Source organism: Plasmodium falciparum, assembly GCF_000002765.6.
Source record: "Plasmodium falciparum 3D7 genome assembly, chromosome: 3".
NCBI lineage: Eukaryota > Apicomplexa > Aconoidasida > Haemosporida > Plasmodiidae > Plasmodium > Plasmodium falciparum.
Window position 1 is genome coordinate 947,501 of NC_000521.4, and position 23,065 is coordinate 970,565.

Consider the following 23,065-nt stretch of genomic DNA (forward strand, 5'->3'; position numbering starts at 1 on the left):
ATATATTATTGTTATATTTTATTCAGTCTATATAGACCTTTAATATATACATATAATTTTTGGTATATGTATTCTCCGGAATTCTTTACATATAATATATATATATATATGTCTTATATGGATCACATATATATATATATATATATATATATATATATATATAGTATTTATAATGGGAGTTAGGTTATAATGAATATGTAAAAATATAGACATAAAAAAAAAAAAAAAAAAAAAAAAAATTTTAATCATACACATATGTATCAATTAGTTTATTTATAATAAAAAATTATGCTATATTGTAGAGCAAGCGAAAAAATAGTCTCAAAAAAAAAAAAAAAAAAGTAATAAATAATAATAAATAATAATAAATAATAATAAATAATAAATAAATAAATAAAAAAGTCAATATGATAAGATGATAAATTTTTCACAGTATGTATCAAATTCTACATATTTATATTTGAAGTATATTTCTTAACACGCTTGATCTCTCTCTCTCTCTCTTTTTTTTTTTTTTCTTTTAACATTTTTTTTGCTACGAATAATTTTATAATATGATAAAAGGGTTTATATTAATATGTCACATCTACATATATATATATATATATATATGTAATATATTTATAGTTATTATCCTTATATATTTTTCCTTTAAAGGTTTTTCTACTTTTCTTCGTTCCAGGTTTTCAATATCAATTTTTTAAGAGATAATAAAAAAGTAGAATTTTTTTAATTTTTCAAATTATTATTTATATATTTATATATTCATGCCTTTATTTTGATTTATTATTTTATTTTATTTAATTTTATTTCACCTGACTTCGTTTTTTTTTTTTTTTTTTTTTCATCGTTTCGTTGTACTGTTGAGTCACTATGTATATTACAAAAGATAAAAATGATGAGAACAAAAGAATGGACCTTGATAGTTACAAGAACATCATTCATAATAAAAAGAGAGGGACAGGTTTGTTAAACAATAAAGAGCTTTTAGATAAGGGGGATATAAAGAAAGGTGCTGATATAAAAGAAAGAGAGGGTTGTCTAAGAAAAAGTTATGATATAAAAAATGACGTTGAAGAAGATGTTAGTGTTGAGGATGAAGATGATTCAGATTATGATGTGTCGTTTGATGAAATGTTAGAAAAAAAAAATGACGATGAGAATTATGAAAATGAAGAGGAGGAGGAGGACGACGATGATGATGATGATGATGATGTTTTGTATGAAGATGAATATGATGAAGAGATTAGAGATATAAACTTTAATTCTTATAATAATTATTATTATAGAGTGTTTAATAATAACGAAGATGGTAAAAACGAGATTGAGGAATTAATAAAAAATAATAAATTTTTAAATAACAAACCAAGTTCTCATCATGAAGATGATTTAAAAAAGAAAGAGGTGATGTTTGAAAAATATAATAAATTATTATCTTCATATAAATTAAAAAAGGAATATAATAATAAGAAAGAAAATATAGGATGGGAAAAGGAAGTTGTACATAGTTATCATAATAATGAAACGAAAGAAATAAAATTAAATAATAAAAAAGAAGAAATAAATAATATGAGTAATGTAAATGAGGAAAGTCCTTGTTATAGTTGTAAAAGTGAAGATATAAATTATGATGATATAAATAATGATAAAGATTTTATTAATGATGTATTAGATAGAATAGATGAAATATATAATAAAGAATGTCGATATAAAAATTTAAAATGTGTAAATAATAAAAACAATAAGATATGTATTAATGATTTAAATTTAAGTATTATAAGTGAATATTTAAATGTAGATATTTCTGTATTCCATAAAAAAACTACAGTTCTCTTGGTAGGAAATACATATAGTGGCAAAAGTTCTTTTATAAATTGGATAGCTGAAAATTATGTACAAAACACTAATAGCATAAACAAAAAAAATGAAATAACCTATGTAGATATAAAGAATAATTTTACATTTAATTTTAAAAAATTAAATAATAAATATAATCCATTTGGTATATTGAATGAGATGAAAAATAAGAATAGGGCACCTAATATTTACTCTGGAAATTATAATGATGATCAATATGTTTGTAATAATAATAATAATAAATACAATAATAATAATGTTGATTGTATAAATAATAAGATTACTTTTTCAGGTGAACATTGTGATTATTTATTTCGACCTTTTAGAAAACTCAGGGAGAATTTAAAAAATGTAAAAAAATATATTTACGGAAAAATATCTTATCAAAATGATGTTACAAAATATATGAACCGAATTAATTATGTATCCTTTATAGATAGTACTGGGATCAATGAAATGAAAGATGAAGAATATGATAATATATTAATGAATTTAACAAAATATGTAGATTTAGTTTTTATATTTATTGATTCTACAAAATTATCTATTAATAAGAGATTATTAAGAATTATAAATTATATTATAGATAACCAAATGAATAAAGTTACTATATGCTTAACAAAAATCGATATGATAAAAAAGATTAATTTGTATAGACTCGTTTTTTATTTAACTCAGTACTTTTTAGGAAACCTAAATATTTTTAAATATAACTTATTAAACGATAATAAAGAAAATAACGAGGATAATGATAACACCCCTCATTGGAATGATCATCATAATTATATGATCAATGATTATAAAAAAAGGGATCCTCATTTTCTTTATGGTGATGATTTTAATGATAAACCGATATATAAGAAGATTAATAATTTCTTAAACAGATCCATGCGTTCCTTTCAAAACATTTTCTTAATGCCGGAAGTTTTGAAGAGGATGATAAATACCAAGCATGTGAACAGGAAAGTAAAAAGGAACTTACCTTTAGGAGATGCCAAAGGAGTGGGGGGTATGATTGTTGGGGATTTGGATGAGCATCATATGTATAACGAGCAAAGCATATTACCAGGTACACATAAAAAAAAAATAAATAAATAAATATATATATATATATATATATATATATATATATGTGTAGGTATATATGGACATTTTGTTACAACAGAGTGAATGATGTTGTTTTGTTATTATTATTTTATTTTTTTATTATTATTTTATTTTTTTATTATTATTTTATTTTTTTATTATTATTTTATTTTTTTATTATTATTTTATTTATTTTTTTTTTTTTTTTTATTATTTTATTTTTTTTATTTTTTTTTTTTTTTTTTATTTTATGGGAAAGCGAATGAAGATGGTGTAAGTAAAAATAATCAAAATGAAGAACAGGAAGAAAGTCTATTTAAGAAAATATTAACAAAGAGTTATAGTTCTTTTAAAGGGAAGTTAATGCAGAATAATTTGAGTGATGTTGATGAAGAGGATCTTGGGTATGATAAAAGAATATCTAAAAATTTTATTTTGGAAGAAACAGGAAGTGATCAAGAATATATACATACATTGGATAATGTGAATAATGATTTATATGATGATCGAAGAAGTTTTTACACTTCCCCTCAAAGGAATAGATATAGCAATAAGAATTTAAGAAATGAAGAACATTACAAGGTAGATGTAAAAAATAAATATAATATAAAAAATATGGTAAATAATATGGAGAATACAAATTATAAGAAGAGGGAAGATAATACTAATTATAATTGTAAAGATGATGATAATAAAGATATATTTAATAAAAAAAAAACTAATAAAATGTGTAATAATAAAAAAATAAAGTATGTTGATTGTATAAAAAATGTAAGTGTTTTTTTGGGAGTACTTATTTTTGAAGTTATTACAACAGTGTATAGCTTAATTCATACAAGTATTAATACATATTTAAAAACAAATGGGAAGAAAATTATTAATGAAAGGAAATTACAAAATTTAGAAGATATGAAAAAAGAAAAATGGAAATATGAAAATAATAATAATAATAATAAGGATAAGAATAAGGATAAGAATAAGAATTGTTTAAAAATATTAGATTTTTTAACTATTTATTTACCTGAAATATCTAACAGTCCTTTAAAGAGAGAAAAATGGACATATAATAAAGATGATTTAAATTATGAACATATGAAGAGAAATCGTTTAAGTTGTAATTTACATTTTGAAAACGTGAAATATAAGAAAGATATAAATAATGTCAATAATTATGATAACAATAATTATCATAATGATTATAATAATGATGATGATATTTTTCGTAGAAGTAATAAAAACGATTGTAATTTACAAAGGAGAAGTATACCTGTAGACTTTATGTTATTAGATAAAAGAAATGAAAAAAATGAAATAAAAGAAAAATATGTCGAAAAAAAAAATTATATAAGTAATAGGGACGGTTATGTATACAAGGAACATACATCCCATTATGATAACAAATTTTATGATAGTAATAAAAATAATATAAAAAATATAAGACATAATAATATTAATATGAATCAGTATGAAGAAAATATTGAAAAGGATAAATATAAATATAAATACAAATATAATTATAATAATGACATGTCCTCTAAGAACGGAGTTAAGAATATGCCCAATTTTTATTATCATGATAATTTTAATAACGAGAAAAGAAATAATGAATACTTTATAAAAGAAAATAACTATTATTATGATGATGATAATGATGATGATGATGATAATATATACAAAAGAGAAATGAATAATTTTCATAATAATAATGTTAAAGAATTAAATATGATACACGAATTATTATATAAAATCGATGAAAGTATCAACTTAAAAACTAATCAAAGTATATATATGCTTAAAAAAGATTTAGAAACCATCCAGAATAGTTGTTTAAAAAAAATATATGAAAATAATGAGATAATAAAAAAAAATAAATCCTTAAGAATAGAAAAATTGAAATTTTATTTTTTTAAATATACTGCTATATTTATAGGATTTATTATATCTTTATTAAGATATGATTTATTAGTATATTTCAGTTTTATTAAACCTGAAATTTTGTTCAGTATTTTTTCTAAATATTTTTTATTCTTATCATCTTATAATAAAAATTCTCTATTCATTACAATTAACGTTATTTTAATTATTGCTTATTTCTCTTTATATATTAGATATAATAAACGAAATTATTTTAAATCCTTAGACAAAAGTGATTTAAACAAAATTAAAATTATACTTTTGTTCACACAAATAATATTTGATGAGATTAATCAGATACATATGAAGCTCCTTGGGAAAAAAGGAAAGAAATAAAAAATATGTCCATGAAAAGGATAGGCAGGTAATCATAGCTGGATGTTTTTTTTTTTTTTTTTTTTTCTATTTTTTATGAAGGTTAAAAATATATACAATATAACAAATTAAACATGACAAAACAATATTTTGAATAAACAAAAAGGTAGAAGGTTTAAAAAAAAATATATACATATATATATATATATAAAACATATATATATTATATATATTATACGCATATGTGCGCATACATTTTTTTGCATTTTTTTTTTTTAAATATATTATATACTAACGAAAAATATTAATTAACATATGATAAAACAAGGAAATAGAATTTACATCAAATATTATTTTGATATCGTCGAATATGAAAAATTCTTCATCCAAATTTTGTACGAAATATTCCACGCTTTCTCTAAAAAAAAATAAGATAGTATTATATATGGTTAAAAAAAAAATATATATATATATATATATATATTTATTTATTTATTTATATTTATTTATATTTATTTTACTTTTTGTTACCTGATGTGACATTTTGCTCCCTCATAATTTAAACAATACGAATCAAATAATGGGAATGAATTTGTTGTCTCCAAATAATTTTGAAGACTCGTAAAATAAGAAAACATCGTGTAGACACTTGTATTTGTATGTTTTACAAATATGAAAAGTATAAGATATATAGAGGAGTGTAATGAAATATAATTTGTTTGTTTATTTATTATATACATATTAAAATATATATTAAATAATTTGTAAAAGATATCATATGAAAATATATTTTTTATTAAATAAGGGTAAAAAGATATTATAAAGGAAATAATATTATTATTAATTTGATTATATAAATTGAAAATTTTAATTTCTTTTTTGGACATAAGCTTTATATTGGTAAACTGAATACATTTTTCTTCTTGTGAACATAATTCATAATATTTTTTTGTTAAATAATTTATCATTTTATTTATGTGAATAAGAAAAATATGAAATATATATTTAATGTCTATACTGTCGAAATGATTTAAGGAATTATCGGTTGATATAAGATGAAATTCAAATGTTTGTTTATTATTAATACAATGTAATTTTTTATATATATATTGAAATAGTTCAATTAAATTAAATCTTTTATAATCATATTTTTTTAATATAAACATACGAAGACATATCCATTTAATTATATATGCTTGTTTACACATAATGGCAAAATTGGATTTTTTGAATAACATTTTTCTTAAATAATAGATCTGTTCGCTTAAATTTTTTTTTTGTATTTTATTATTTTTTATTTTTTTTATTTTTTTTTTTTTATTCTTGTGAAAAAAGAAATATAAGAAACATTTTTTCTTTTCATATAAATGTTCCTCTTGTGATTTGTTTTTATAAAAGCACATAAAAGATCTATAATAAAAGAATTTAAAAATTTTAAAAATCCACACATTTTTGTTTATTGCATCATCTTTTTTCTCTTCATATTTATTTTGTTTTTGTTCTTTCATATGACTAGCTATATTTTTTTCATCTATTTGTGAGCTTTTAAAATTATCTAAATCGTCTTCTAATACATCTATATCTGTTGAGGATTCGCTGAATTTTTCTGAATCGCTTGATAAAATGTATATATAATTAATTGTATTATTATTTGTTTTGATCTTTTGTACATTTTGTATACTTTGTACATTTTGTATATTTTGTACATTTTGTACATTTTGTACATTTTGTACATTTTGTACATTTTGTACATTTTGTACATTTTGTACATTTTGTACATTTTGTACATTTTGTAAATTTTGCATATTTCCATTTATATAATTATTTTCTGTTTGTTGTTTTTTTCCATTTGATAATAATTGTGTATCAATATTTGTATTATACGTTTTAAATAGATTATAATATGTTTGTAAATAATGTTCTGTTTTTTTTTTGTTTTGTTTTTTTTTTTTTTTTCTTTGATTTAGTAATTTATTTATATAAGGAACATTCTTCATGTCTGTTATGATTTGTCGTAAGGGTAATATATGAAGAATGGTATTAAGAAAAGCATAACTTTTAAAAATTAAGATTTTTATTTTTTTATTTAAAAATATAGCATCACTTATATATTGAATACCTTCTATAAATATGGACATATCATAATTTGTAATAAAAAATTGTACTTCTTCTTTTATACATGTAACAAAATTTTTTATATGTTCTTTATTTATTTCTTCTAAAGTATAAATTTTTTTTTCCATATAAAAATTAAAAAACTCATAATTAAATAATATACAAACAACTGAAAATAATAGGTCGAATGTTTCATAAATGCTGATATTTAATAAAAGCCCTATTTTGTATAGGTATAATATATATATGTCTTTACATATTTTTATTTTTTTCTTTATTATATGAATGGATTTGCAATGGTTACCATCATAAAGGTTATTATGATAAAAATAATCATTATTATTATTATTATCATTATTATTATTATCATTATTATTATTATCATTGTTTTTATCATCATTGTTTTTATCATCATTGTTTTTATCATCATTATTTTTATCATCATTATTTTTATCATCATTATTGTTTACATTTATCATGTCATTAATTTTTTTTAACAATGAACATAAATAAAATAACAAATGAAAGTTTATTAACGCATAGTTCTTCAGGTTATTTAAAAATGAAGACCAATAAATAATTTTTTCCTTCTTATAAGTAGTTTCAATAATACTAGAAATTATGTAATCTATGAGCTCATTAAAATATAAAACGTTATTTTTTTTTTCGTTTCCATCTTCTTTTAAATCTTTATATTTAAATATACATAATAAGTATGGATGTTTATGTATTGTGTTACATGTATTATTTTTTGTATTAGTATTAAGTTGATTCGTCGATGAAAAAAATATGTCATTTTCAATTTTGGGGTTTTTTTTAAGAGTATCCATATATAAATCCTTATTCTGATAATTATTATAATATTTATTATCGTTTACATGACCCATGTGGATATCAGTACACCTATTTGTTTCTATTTCATAAAAGTAAAAATTTATACATAAATTATTTGTATCATGTATATTTTGCATATTAAAAGAATATATAATGGTATTATATATATTTAAATCTCTATGCATAATACTATAAACCATTTTATTAATTTCGTCAACAAATAAATATACATTTTTTATTTTGCTGAAAATATACATAAAGAAATTGTTATTTTGTTTATATAACATATCATCATCATAATTATAATCATAATTATTATTATTATTATTATTGTTGATGTCATTGATTTTGTTGCAATTTTCTAAATGAAGATTATTTGTATTTTTTTTTATATTTTCCACACCTCTCATATTTTGTTTAGACATGCTTTCAACAAATTGAAATGACATATTAAACAAGAAGAAGGAGGAATTATCAAACTTAAATATGGTATCTAAAAATAATTTATCTTCCTTTACATTTTTAATATATTTATTAATATTATTGGCTAGTTCGTAATGTTTTAAATTTTTAATAATACCTTTTTTCAATTTACTATAATATTTTTTTATGTATAATTTTTTTTTCAAATAATTATTGTAAGATGCTTTTTCCAGTTTGATTAATATGGAGAGAATTGAACCACTGAATATTTGATTATCCCCATCATCAACCATTTGATTATCGCTATCATTACAATCATTTTTATATACCTTTTTATCGTAAATAAATTGTTCCCTTTGATTTGTCCTTTTATTTAATTTTATGCTTAGAACATTTTGAATTTTTGTTATATAACAGAGATGTTCCTTATTATAATAATATGCATTTTTTTTATATGTACTATGAAATATATTATAATAAAAACGTATATTTAATAAAAGATGTATTAATAAATATAAGGAATTATAATATATATAATTTAATATTTCTGATGTATATAAATTATTTATGTTATTTTTTTTAAGTATCTTAATAACTTGTACTTTTTTATAAATTCCTGTTTGAAAAAGATGTTTTTTAAAATCTCCCAAAAGAAACATTTCTTTGTTTATATTATGTGGGATATATTTCATATGATTTTTTAATTCATAATTATATATATCATGAACATAAATAAAAGAAATATTTTCATCAATATAAAAATTATTTTCTTTTAATATATAACCTATTAAACAATTGTTTTGTATTTCTTTGCATATTTCGCTTATATTTAATTTTTCAATTACTTCAATGAAGCGATAATCATCTTGGTGTATATTATTTTTTTCGTCTCGTAAATGGGTTTGGTTATTATCACCTATATTGATATTATTATCACACGTGTTTGTATTATTATCACACGTGTTTGTGTTATTATCACACGTGTTTGTGTTATTATCACACGTGTTTGTGTTATTATCACACGTGTTTGTATTATTATCACACGTGTTTGTGTTATTATCACACGTGTTTGTATTATTATCACACGTGTTTGTGTTATCATCACATATATTTTCATTATTATCCTGTGCTTTTTGTTTTTTTTTTTTTTGTTGTATGAACATTAAAAAATTATATATAGTCAAAGTTATAATTACACTTAAAACGATATGTTCCCTTTTCTTTTCATAAAAATGCAATATAATTTTGTTTAAATAATTTAAAAAGACATTAGTCATGTGTATATCCTTTTTTAAGGAATATTCTAATAATTTATAACATTGAAAAAAACTGAATTTACTAAAAAATAATGATTCTGTTTTTATATCTTTCTTTTTCATTTTCTGTCTTTTCATAAAGCATATATTAGGATGTACACTTTTAATTTCTTTTAATAATTGGATTAAAAACTTTACAATAAAAATATGAGACATATATGTTAAATTCATTAACTTAATAATTTTGGTGGTATTTTCTTTTTTAAAACTTTTAAATCGTTTACTATAAATGAATAAGGAGCTTGATAATATATCATTAATATAATAAGTTTTGTAAAACAGGAGAGGGAAAAAAAAACTTAACCTTATGTGAGAACAATATATTTTTGATAATACAGAATTATTCAATTTTATTATATCATGTAAATCGTAAATAATTTTTTCTTTTTCACAAGATAGCATATTATCACAAATGTTATTATTATCATTATTATTCACATTATATATATTATCCATATTATCATTATTATTCACATTATATATATTATCCACATTATCATTATTATTCACATTATATATATTATCCATATTATCATTATTATTCACATTATATATATTATCCATATTATCATTATTATTCACATTATATATATTATCCACATTATCATTATTATTCACATTATATATATTATCCATATTATCATTATTATTCACATTATATATATTATCCACATTATCATTATTATTCACATTATATATATTATCCATATTATCATTATTATTCACATTATATATATTATCCACATTATCATTAATTATGTTGTCATATGCCTTTCCCTCATCCTTGTAAGATATATTTTGTTTTTTGCTTTTTTTCAAAGAATAATTATTATCTAATAAACTGTTCTCATATTTTCTTTTATGAAAATATTTATTATGATCACCTGGGAGATTCATATCTTCTGCACAATTTGGATCGATGAATAAATCATCCGAGCTGTTATTACAAACCCAAGCTTGCAACGTATAAACCTTTTTTGCTACTTTAAAAAAGTTGTGTGTCATATGAAATTTTTGTTTTTCCAGATCTTTATTCTTTATATAATCTATATAATAGATGACTTTATTATCATGTATAAAATTGGTAATATTATCTTTTATATATAAATTATAAAATAAATTAAAATGGTACATATTATTATTGGTTTTATAATTTACATGCATTAAGAAATGTATACATTTTTTTTCTGCATCAGATAAAAGTATTTTATAATAATTAAAATAATTTTTGATTTGGAATATAAAATCTAACAAGGTAAAGTTTTTAATATTATTTATATTAAAATTAGGAAAAACATCATTTTTATTATTATATGTCAATTCTTTTATATTATTTTGTAGTGACATATTTTGTAATGTGATATCTTCGTCTTTATATTCTGATGTGTGATTTGTTTTTATGTTATCTATATATATATGTTCTAATAATAATTGTTCTCTTGAAAAAACATTGTTGTTATTTAAATTTATATTATATGTAAATTTTTGGTTTGATATATATAAGATGCATTTTTTTGATTTTTGGAATTTTTTTATATAATGTTTTATTTTTTTTTTTTGTAAAATATTGTTTTTGTTGTTACATATAAGATTTGATAATTTTTGTTTTAAATCTATTTGATTAGTATTTTTTATAGAAGATAATAATAAGGTAAGTATATTTTTATGTATATATTCAACATTACCTATAAAGATTAAAAAACGAATTAATGATTTACCAATTTTTAATAAAAATATTTTTACAGATTCGTTATTCCATAACTGTAGGAAAATTTCCATCGATAATGTTTTAATTAAAATATATTCTTGATTATTATATTTATTAATTAAATCTATACATTTAATAAATATATATTGTGTTATTAAAACACATGAACATATATTTAATAAAAAATTTTTAATATATCTTAAAAAGGTTAATAATAGATGTTTTTTATATATATGATATGTTTCGATTTTGTCAAATATTAAACGGAATAATTTAAAATAAAGAATATTGAATAGAATTTTTTTTTTTTTTTTCTTATTCTTTTTTATAGTGTTATTATTTTTGATTGGTTTTATTATAATTGGTAATAAGCGTTCTATTACATTTACAAGGTAATTATTTTTCATGTTATAATTTTTCATAAGACTTATTAAAATAAATAAAAATAATATTAATGTATTCTTATTTAATATATTTAATATTAAGTTATAATACTTTGGGTATTCCGCATCATCTTCATTCATTATAATTATTTTGTATATTAAAAATAGGCACATGTTATTTATATAATTATTATTAATTGAATAGAAATTTTTAAAAAAGAGAAAAAAATTTTCAAAGGGTAATGGTAACGATATGGAACTAATGTTTGATATGAAATCATCGTACTGTTTGTCGTTCTGTTTGTCGTACTGTTTGTCGTTCTGTTTGTCGTACTGTTTGTCGTTCTGTTTGTCGTACTGTTTGTCGTTCTGTTTGTCGTACTGTTTGTGATTCTGTTTATCGTTCTGTTTATCGTTCTGTTTATCGTTCTGTTTATCGTTTTGTTTATCGTTCTGTTTGTCGTTCTGTTTGTCGTACTGTTTGTGATTCTGTTTATCGTTCTGTTTATCGTTCTGTTTATCGTTATGTTTATCGTTCTGTTTAGCGTTCTGTTTACCGTTATGTTTATCATTTTGTTCAATGTCACCATTAGTATGACCATCCTGATCATTTTCTTTATCTTTATTTAAATTATTTTTTATTATTTGGTCTGCATCTTTTTCTGGTTGTGTATTTTTTAAAGAATCATTTTTGATTTTTTTATGAAATGTGAATAAATTTTGTAAAAACAAGAATTTTACGTTATGAATTGTAATCATTTTATAATTATTATAAAAAACATTTTTATAATGGAAATAATTATTTTGAGGAAATAGATATAATTTGAATATATCTAAAATTTTTATATTATCTTTTATTTTTCCTTCAACTTGATAAAATATTTTTAGAACATTTGTTTGTTTACATTTGTAAATTATATCTTCCCATTTTTTTTTATATTCTTCGTGTTTTTTATAATATTTATGTATAAGTATATTTTGACTTTTTATATCACAATTTATTTTATTTTCGATGAGATTTACATTTTGTGTATTTTTTTGTAATTTGTATAATCCTTGATGTGTTTTTGTATTGGACACAAGGGCATTATCTTTTCCTTTGTATACATTGGAATTTATAAAAGATTGATCATTATTTTTGTTAATATTGTATGAATTGTGTTGTATTATTTTGTTGTACACTTCTTCATGGTAGATCTCTTTATTGTAGATCTCTTTATTGTAGATCTCTTTATCATAGATCTCTTCATGGTAGATCTCTTTATCGTAAACCTCTTCATTGTGTACCTTTTGATGGTAGACCTCTTCATTATTTTTATTAAATTCATGATTATACACATTTGTGTTTATATATTTATTTGTTTGATATACATTACCTCTTACATTTTTATTATATGTAGAAAAATTACTCACAGCATTATTATTATTTTTCAATTCCCTTTGCAATTCATAAATTTCTTTAGCAATAAAATTAATGTTATTTTCATGGTATTTATATTTTATAGTTATATCGTTTATTTTATTTAATACATATTTAATCAGCTCGTTATTGTTTCTTTCTCTTAATTTTGTTTCATAAAATATTTTCAAATCATGTAATCCTGTATTATCGTTTAATAGAACATTTATACAATGTGATAATATATCTTGAACATTATTTTTATTATTATTATTATGTATGTGATCCCTTTCGGATGGGACATTTTTATAATTGTTATATAATGTTTGTGTATTATTTAAATTCTTTTGTATATTTTGATAATTGTTTTCATTTTTTTCATTTATATGTAAATAATGTTTACTATCTAACTCTGGTTTCTTACTTTGTGCATCTTCGTTAGTTATATTATTGTTTGTAGAAGATACATATTTTGGGTATTTATAAATCGCTAGATTATTATCATAATTGTTGTCATATGAATAATCTGCAATTCTTTTATTACAATTATTGTCCTTCGTTTTATTATTATAATGATTCTTATACAAATTATAAACATTCCTTGTGTCATTTTTATTTATACTATTCATATAATTTATATTAGAACTATAAATTTTATCTGTATTTATAAAATTGGAGCCTTCTGAATTTGTTAAATTTTTATTATTCTTATCTTCAGTAGTATATATATTTTGATAAGGTCCTTTTTTTGAATTATTTGTACTTTTTTTATATACATTTGAATTAGTAGGTTTAATTTTATGCAAATTGTGATTATTATTAAATAAATTATCCTTACCATAAGTATTATTATTACCATATGTATTATTATTACCATATGTATTATTATTACCATATGTATTATCCTTACCATATGTATTATTATTACCATATGTATTATCCTTACCATATGTATTATTATTACCATATGTATTATCCTTACCATATGTATTATTATTACCATATGTATTATCCTTACCATATGTATTATTATTACCATATGTATTATCCCTACCATATGTATTATCCTTACCATATGTATTATTATTTAAACCTTTATTTCTAAAATTATTTTTATTGTATTCATTTGTTACATACATATTATGATGAACACCTTGGTTTTTATTATCTGTATTATTATGGAAAGGTTTTTTGTTAAACGTGTTATCTACATATTTGTTATTATTACTATAAACATCTTTATTAGAAAATGTATTTACAAAGGGAGTATATTGTGATGAAGCATGGATATCATTATTATCATAAGTATCATATGCAACATTATTTTTTTTTTTCCTTTGTCCTTGCATATTCTTTTTTTCGTAAACATGTTTGAATTCATTGTCTTTATTATTAAAAAATAGATTTTTTGTAAAATTTTTATTATGGTCATTAGGGTTGTTGTTTTTTTTTTTTTTCCAAATATTATTATTACTACTATTAATATTATTATTATTATTATTATTATTATTATTCATTTTTATGGAATCATGTAAAGACAACGATGTTGACGAAGAAAAAAAAAAAAAAAAAAAAAAAATTTAATTGATGATTATCCTTCACATTTTGTTCGAAAGGTGTACATATACAAAAATTATGTATAAGACAAAATAAATAAATAAATATATATATATATAATATATATATATATATGACTTAAATGTAAAAATTTTATTAGTAAATAATAATAAATCAATAAATATATACAACATATATATATATATATTTATTTAGGCTGATAATCCATTTTAAATATTACAATGATTAAACATATATATTTTGTATTATATATATATATATATATATATATATATTTAATGCTATGATGTTTATTAAACTTGATTAATATCTGGTGACCACATAAAAAATATTAAATAAACAAAAATATATACAAACATAAATATTATATATATATGTATATATATATACCTTTGAATTTGATTTTTAAAAAATGAAAATATGTATATTATCCCTTATATTAATTGAAAATCATCAAAATATATTTTCTTAAAAAATTTACAAAAATTCAATTAATTTTTTTTTTGCTTATTATTAATTTTATATACTATAAGGTGAAAATATTGTTTTTAAAATATAACAAAAAATCATTTTATAAATATGAGAAATATATAAAAAAATGACACATAAAAAGGAAAAAATTATAAATAATAACAAAATAATACTTTTTTTATATATATTTTTTTGTATGACCTATTTTACTTAAGTTAAAATTCAAAACAAAATTTAAAAAGTTTTATTATCTCTTATAATGTATTTTTTATATTTTACATGTACATAAATATATTATATAAATATATTATATAAATATTTTTTTTTTTTTTTGTCATTCATTCTGTGAACATATTATTTATATATATATGTATAATATATATATATATATATATATATATATATATATATATATATATAGAATTAGTATATTGTAATATATATTTATATATATATGTAATATTCCATCAAAAAAAATAAAAATATAGATTTTTAATATGTTCATATTATAGATTTATATATTACCATTTAATAATATTTATTATATTTATATAATTTTTTTTTTTTTTTTATAAATATCTTGAAATTTTCCTATTTTTTATTTTTAAAATGTTATTATATATATGGGATCTTATAAAGTAGATATTTTTCTTTTCTTTTTTTATTTATGGTCTTATTTTTTTAAGGGTTATATATAAGTATAAAAGTTATGATATAAATAAAATATTATCTTTTATATCATTTTTGTAAATATAACTATTATGGAATCATAAAGGGAAAAAAAAAAAAAAAAAAAAATAAATGAAAAAAAAGAAAAAAGGAAAAAAAAAAGAAGAAAAAAAGATAAAGATAAAGATGGATTGTTCGATAGGTTTTAAAATTATATAATCGTGAGTTTAGTATTATTTTTTGTGTGTCTACTGAAATGTAAATGAGATACTTTTTTAAAAGTACAAAAACTTTCGATATATATAGAGTCTCCCCCCCAAAAATTATATATTATATATATATATATATATATATATATGAGTATATTTTTAGTTATTTATTTTCCGATTCACCATTTTACACTTTAATGATTATGTAAAAGTTAATATTGTTCCTTCTTTCTTATTATAATAATTATATAATTGTCTATGCGTACAGATCAAATGTTTTTTTTTTTTTTTTCTCTTATAATTTTATCTTTAAGCATGAAAAAATGAAATCAGTGTTAGATAAAAATAAAAAGAAAGAAGATGAACAGTTATTGAAAGCAAAAGAATTAAAAGAAAAAATTGAGTCCATGAAAAATGACTTAGGTATATATGTATATATATATATATATATATATATATAAATATATGTATCTTCCTTACGATAAAAAAAAAAAAAAAAAACATAAAAGGTTGTCCACCTATCACCATTATCTTTGTTATGTGTATAATTATTTATTTTTTTTTCTTTTTCTTTTTCTTTTTCGTTAGAATGTAAGACGAAGCTCATATGCTTGTTAAAAGAACAAAGAGAGAATAAGATAGAAAATATAAAAAAGCTAGAAATAGAAAATAAAAGTAATTATAAACATTTTCTGAGTGAATATGAAAACATATTAAATAATTATAAAGTTATTGAAAAAGAAATTCACGAGATGTTAAATGATTTAAAAATGTTGTGTGAGCGATCATATAATGAAATATGTAATAATGAATAATTATAAGCTTAATTGTTTTCTAAATATTGTAATTTTATTTTCCAAACTTGTTTTTTTATGTATTATATAAAGTAATATTATGTATGAATGACATATATATATATATATATATATATATATGTGGTCTATTTTCATATCATATTTTTCCTTTTTTTTTTTTTTTTTTTTAAAAACTGTTATATATAAATATAGTACAACTGAAAAAAGAAAAAGAGAATATTCTCTCTGACAAAAATTTAGTTCTAGAGGCTAAAAAGAAAGAACTTGATAAAAAAGTAGACGGTGTTGAATTAGAAATTATGAATAATTCATATATGATAAATGTAAGAATAAAATTATTTTTATAATTCTATTTTTATGTGTAAATAAATATATACATATATATATATTATATATATATTTTTAAAGGATGTATTAAAAAAGGTTAGAGAAATATTTAAAAAAACTCATGTCCAATATGAATATGAAGAAGGTATTATAAAAAAAAATATTAACATATATAAAAAAATATGTATATATATATATATATATATATTTTTTTTTTGGTAGACTTAAAACCATTATTAATAAGATTACAACATATAAATATCAACTCGGATGAAATTAAATAATACTCGAATATTTTATTTATTCTTTAAATAATGAAAAATTATCTTAATAGGATGTTCAAGGAGAAAGATGAAAAAAAAAAAAAAAAAAAAAAAAAATAAAAATAAAATAAAAATGAAATGAAATATATATATATATACATATATATAACACATTAGTTGTACTATTTTTAATTGGTGAAAAAATATGTATACATATTAATAAAAAACTTTTTCAGATATGGGAGAAAAAAACAACTATGAAATTATTAAAATGATATAAAAATGCATACATATATATATATATATATATATATATATATATATATATATGTGGAGGGGTTTGATAAAAAGAAAAAATTAAAAAATCATTTTAATGTTTCAATTCAGCTGTTAAGATGTTCGTAGCTTCCTTAGATTCTGGTAGAGCATTTACATTTTTTCCTGATTCTTCTTTTGGGTCAGTATGTAATTCCATTAATTTGGAAATATCTAATTTGGGTCTTTTAAGAATTTTGACTTTTCTAATAAGAACATTTTGTAAAGGATATATTTTCTTACATTGTTTTTCAATTTCTTTTCCAATAGATTCAGGAATAAATTTCTTGACTAAATCTTTTAATAAAACTTTACTAGCTTCAGCAGTCATAATATCAACCATTTTCTTTCTGATTTTTTTTATTTGACTTGTTTGGGCATAACAAGTGCTTTTCGTTTGGTTTTGCCTTTTTTTGGTAAAAGCAATACAAAACATTCTTAAATGGTAATTATCTAAGGTTTTTACATCTGTATGTCCTTCTATTAACGTATATCCTTTTCTAATTAAAGAGCATAATTTATCTCTGGTTATACTTAATCCGCAAAAGTCGGTATAACAATCTCTGTTGATGATGTGATCACAACTTAATTTGATTTTCTTATGGGCTTGATCTTCATCGTTGTTTAGGTCGGCCAAGTTTACTTCGTAAATTCTTCCCTTCAAACTATCAGTGGCCAATTCTAAAGGAAAAAAAAAAAAAAAAAAAAAAAAAAAAAAAAAAATATATATATGTATGTAATAATATATATGTATGTTAATATATATGTATGTTAATATATATGTATGTTAATATATATGTATGTTAATATATATATATGTTTATTTTTATTTATTCACTTACTTTTTCCTATCGTTTTTGTGACTAAGGTTTTACCAAAATTCCTGACCAAAAACATTTTTGGGGCCTTTAAGTCATACCATTCTTTTTTGGTAAAAACATCAGTAACTTTTTTTTTTCCACCTTTTTTTCCCTTAGATGTTCTTTTATTTTTTCCTACTGCCATTTTGCTTTTTTTTTCTTTTTTGTTTTATATATATTATTAATTGTAAAAGAAATTAATAGAGTTAGAGGTTGATTAAATTTATAAAAATTTTAATTTTATTAAAAAATAAAATACTTTTTAAATAATCAAAAAAAAAAAAAAAAAAAAAAAGAACATATAATTTATTTAAATGTAAACTGAAGATAAAAATAAAATAAAATAATGTGAAAATATTAAATTATTTTCATAAATGTATATATATATATATATATAAATAAATATATATAATAGAAAAAAATAAAATTATAAAATTTTAATTATACATTATAAAATAAATTTATATTAATAGTAAAATATATATATATATATATATATATATATTAATATATAATATTATTTTACATATATATTATATAATATATTATTAATTAAAATAATTACGAAATTGAATATATACATAATTATATATATTATTATATAAAAATATTTGTGGGTTCCTTATTTTTTAATGTACTGCTTTTTATAACAAAAATTTATGAGAACTAAAAAAATTTCAATATATAATAATAATATAATTGCTATTAAATATATATAATTATATATATATAATATATATATTTATATTCTTATATGTATATGTTTTTTTTTTTTTTTTGGGGTATCTGAAGGGTTACTCAGTATCATTTTTTATTAAAAGGTGAATAAATTTTTTTTTGTTATCATCAATAATAAATATATATATATATATAATATATTAATATTTATATGAGGGTTTTAAATGTATATAAAATAATATTTATATATATAATATTATATATATATATATACATATATGTAGTATTTTATTATTTTTTTTAATATAAAATATTTATATGGGCACTAAAAATTGTATATATAATTTTATATGATATATTTTTTTATGTGGTGATAAAGGGGGTATTTTCTTCCTATTATATACATTATACATATTATTATATATAACACAAATGAAGGTAAAAAAAAAAAAAAAATAGATATAATATTATATATTTTGAATATTCCAAAATAGTATTATATTTTATTATTTTAAAAATAATAATCATTTTATTTTATTTTATTTTTTTAATATAAAATATATTTATTTTAAATAAAGGAAAAAAAAAAATAAATAAAAAAAAGAAAAGAAAAGAAAAAAGAATAATAAAATAATAATATTTATATTATAGAGGGGGTAAAAAATATATAATATATATATATATATATATATATATATTTTAATTTTGGTAAGAGAATATTTAAAAATATTTGATTTGTAATATCATTTGAAGTTACATTATAAAATATACCTAATTATGATTTCCTCCAATTTCTTAAAAATGTGTTATATGTTTTGAATTATGAAAGGAAGGATAAAAAAAAAAAACAATAAATAAGATATAATAATGAGATTAACAAAAGAATATACCTTTATATTAACAACACGATTAATATTTTACGAAATGAACTTGATATATTTTATATATTTATGAATTTCTTTCTATTTTTACAATCCATCTTTAATTCTACAATACAATCTGTTAACAAACATATTGTATTTTCTTAATGATTTATATTGAAAAAAAGATTATTTAAAAAAATACCATAAAAAATAAATGTCCTTTTTTTTATAAGCTTTAAACACATATTTAATCCTTTTTAAAAGTACACATATATATATATATATTGATTTATTTATATATTTATTTTATTTGTTGTCATGATATTTATATTAAATATTATAATTATAGATTAATGTATTTCATTTCTTTAGGATCACAATTTTAAACATAAAAAAAAAAAAAATAAATAAATAAATAAAATATATAAAAAAAAGGAAATCATTTACACATTGTTGGTTAACGTTGCATATATTATAATATAAAAAAAAAAAAAAAAAAAAAGATTTTATATGAACTAAACAATTTGTAGTAAAATAAAATATTTTTATATATTAAATAATATTATAAATTTTCTTATTTCTTTATATATTTACTTGGTAATATGTATTGTTTTAAACTTTATACTTTTTCAAAATATCAAATTGTATTTCGATAACGTATTATTAATGTTGTAAAGAAAAATGTTTCACCTAATAATATATATATATATATATATATATATATATATATATGACATATAAAATAATATTATATTAGTAAACTTAAAAGCATCTTTTTACTTTTTCTTAGCTTTCAACAATTTTTGCTTAGCTTCCTCTTCAGCTCTGTACAGAAAAAAATCAACAAATAAATTTATTTATAAATAAAATAAGAACAATAATAAATATTTCAATAAAAAAGAAAAACATACAAAATATAGAAATTAACATATTGTAGATTTTTCATCAGAATGTACAGACATACATACATATGTACATATATATAATATTTAAAATTTTAATATACTTTTTTTTTTCTGCCATTTCTTTTTTAAAAGCAATATCTTCCTCTGTTAGTTCGACTGGTCCTTTCTTTGCAGCTTTTAAAGGTTTTTTTTTTCCTCCCTTTAAAGAAAAAAAAAAAAAAAAAAAAAAAAAATATGAATCTAGAATTATTTTGAGGTAGTTAATTTTCCATATGGATAAGTAGAAACATTCCATATATATAAAAATTCTTCTTATTTTATATTTTTCTTTTTTTAAAAATCTGTTATAATAATAATATACAACAAAATATATATATTAACCTGTGTGTTCAAAGGCATTTTTAAGATGTTATTAGTAAATATATATTTATATATATTTCTTAAAAAATATATTTTTATATTAATACTGAAAGGTAATTGAATGTACCTTTTTTTTTTTTTTTTTATTATTATTAAATTATATATTTATTTTAAAAAATTATTATAACTAAAAGAATGTAATAACAATAATAATAAAAAGCATAAATGAGAAAAAAAAAAAAAAAAAAAAAAAATTTAAATGTATAATTAAAATTTTTTTTTTCATATATACATATATTTTTTCTTAGGTATTAGGAAGGAAACAAGAAGTGAAAAGAATATATATATTATGTATATATATATATATATATTAATAAATATATAATATATGAGTATATAAAAAATCTATTTAAATAATGAAATTATATAGTATATACACAAATATATTTTGTAATATTTGTACATATATTATACATATAACATGTAAAAAAAATATATTTCTTTTTCTTTCCTTTTCTTTTTTTTTTTTTTTTTTTTTTTTAATATCTTTTCCTACAAAATTGTATTATTATTATTTTTTTTTTTTTTGAAGTATCATAAAAAGGTTATATCATTGAAAAAAACAAAAAGATATAATAATATATATATATATATAAAATACATATTTATATGTTTATATAATGCAATATTCAAATAAATTATAAATATCCACAATTCTGTATATTTATATGTAGTATATATATAAAAAAAATATAATTTTATATATTATAAAAATTCTTAAAATTTTATTCTAGTAATAATTCTTAAACATAAGATTATATATGTATTATAAAAATTTTAAAAGAATACACATATATATATATATATATATATATATATATATATATAATATAGTTTTTATTACATGTTAGTGTATATATATATTGTTTTAACATACGTATAACTACATATATATATATAATAATATTTGTAAGATTTTATCAATACATAAGGATAAGATTTAAGCTTAAATATAAATTATTATGAATGAAAAATTTTATAAAAAAAAAATATATATATACATAATTGTATAATTATAAAAGGGATATTTAACAGTTTTTGTTATAGTTTTATGTAAATTTTTTTTTTTTCTTGTTTTACATTAGACAAGAAATGAAGAATATATATAATATATGTATATATATATATATATATACATGTATGTATTTATATATGAATTATTTGAACATAAGAAAAAATTTTTAATTAAGTATGTTTGATGATATATAATATAATTATAAAAATAAAATATATTTATATATATATATATATATATATGAATATATTTTTATGTGTATGTATTTTATGCAGATATATTTCCTTAAGATTATATAAAAGATATTTGTTGTTAATGATTTTTTTT

The 23,065-nt window shown here is 18.3% G+C and overlaps 5 protein-coding genes across 5 annotated transcripts; 2 read left to right on the forward strand and 3 right to left on the reverse strand.

The window, feature by feature from the left end:
- Positions 1 to 873: 873 nt before the first annotated feature.
- Positions 874 to 5,193, forward strand: PF3D7_0322600 (conserved Plasmodium protein, unknown function; the record flags this gene model as incomplete). The annotated part of the gene is made up of 2 exons (XM_024473305.1): positions 874 to 2,926; positions 3,203 to 5,193. 2 exons carry the CDS (start codon positions 874 to 876, stop codon positions 5,191 to 5,193), a joined length of 4,044 nt encoding a protein of 1,347 aa, XP_024328876.1.
- Positions 5,194 to 5,463: 270 nt separating this feature from the next.
- On the reverse strand, positions 5,464 to 14,867 carry PF3D7_0322700 (conserved Plasmodium protein, unknown function; the record flags this gene model as incomplete). The annotated part of the gene is made up of 2 exons (XM_001351261.2): positions 5,464 to 5,590; positions 5,704 to 14,867. The coding sequence occupies 2 exons, from the start codon at positions 14,865 to 14,867 to the stop codon at positions 5,464 to 5,466; spliced, it is 9,291 nt and encodes a 3,096-aa protein (XP_001351297.2).
- A 1,733-nt stretch (positions 14,868 to 16,600) lies between these two features.
- PF3D7_0322800 (conserved Plasmodium protein, unknown function) lies at positions 16,601 to 17,703 on the forward strand (the record flags this gene model as incomplete). Its single annotated transcript, XM_001351263.1, has 5 exons — positions 16,601 to 16,700; positions 16,866 to 17,054; positions 17,285 to 17,415; positions 17,501 to 17,564; positions 17,642 to 17,703. The coding sequence occupies 5 exons, from the start codon at positions 16,601 to 16,603 to the stop codon at positions 17,701 to 17,703; spliced, it is 546 nt and encodes a 181-aa protein (XP_001351299.1).
- Positions 17,704 to 18,052: 349 nt separating this feature from the next.
- Positions 18,053 to 19,002, reverse strand: PF3D7_0322900 (40S ribosomal protein S3A, putative; the record flags this gene model as incomplete). The annotated part of the gene is made up of 2 exons (XM_001351264.1): positions 18,053 to 18,678; positions 18,840 to 19,002. 2 exons carry the CDS (start codon positions 19,000 to 19,002, stop codon positions 18,053 to 18,055), a joined length of 789 nt encoding a protein of 262 aa, XP_001351300.1.
- Positions 19,003 to 21,174: 2,172 nt separating this feature from the next.
- Positions 21,175 to 21,702, reverse strand: PF3D7_0323000 (translation machinery-associated protein 7, putative; the record flags this gene model as incomplete). The annotated part of the gene is made up of 3 exons (XM_001351265.1): positions 21,175 to 21,223; positions 21,405 to 21,502; positions 21,685 to 21,702. 3 exons carry the CDS (start codon positions 21,700 to 21,702, stop codon positions 21,175 to 21,177), a joined length of 165 nt encoding a protein of 54 aa, XP_001351301.1.
- Positions 21,703 to 23,065: the final 1,363 nt, after the last annotated feature.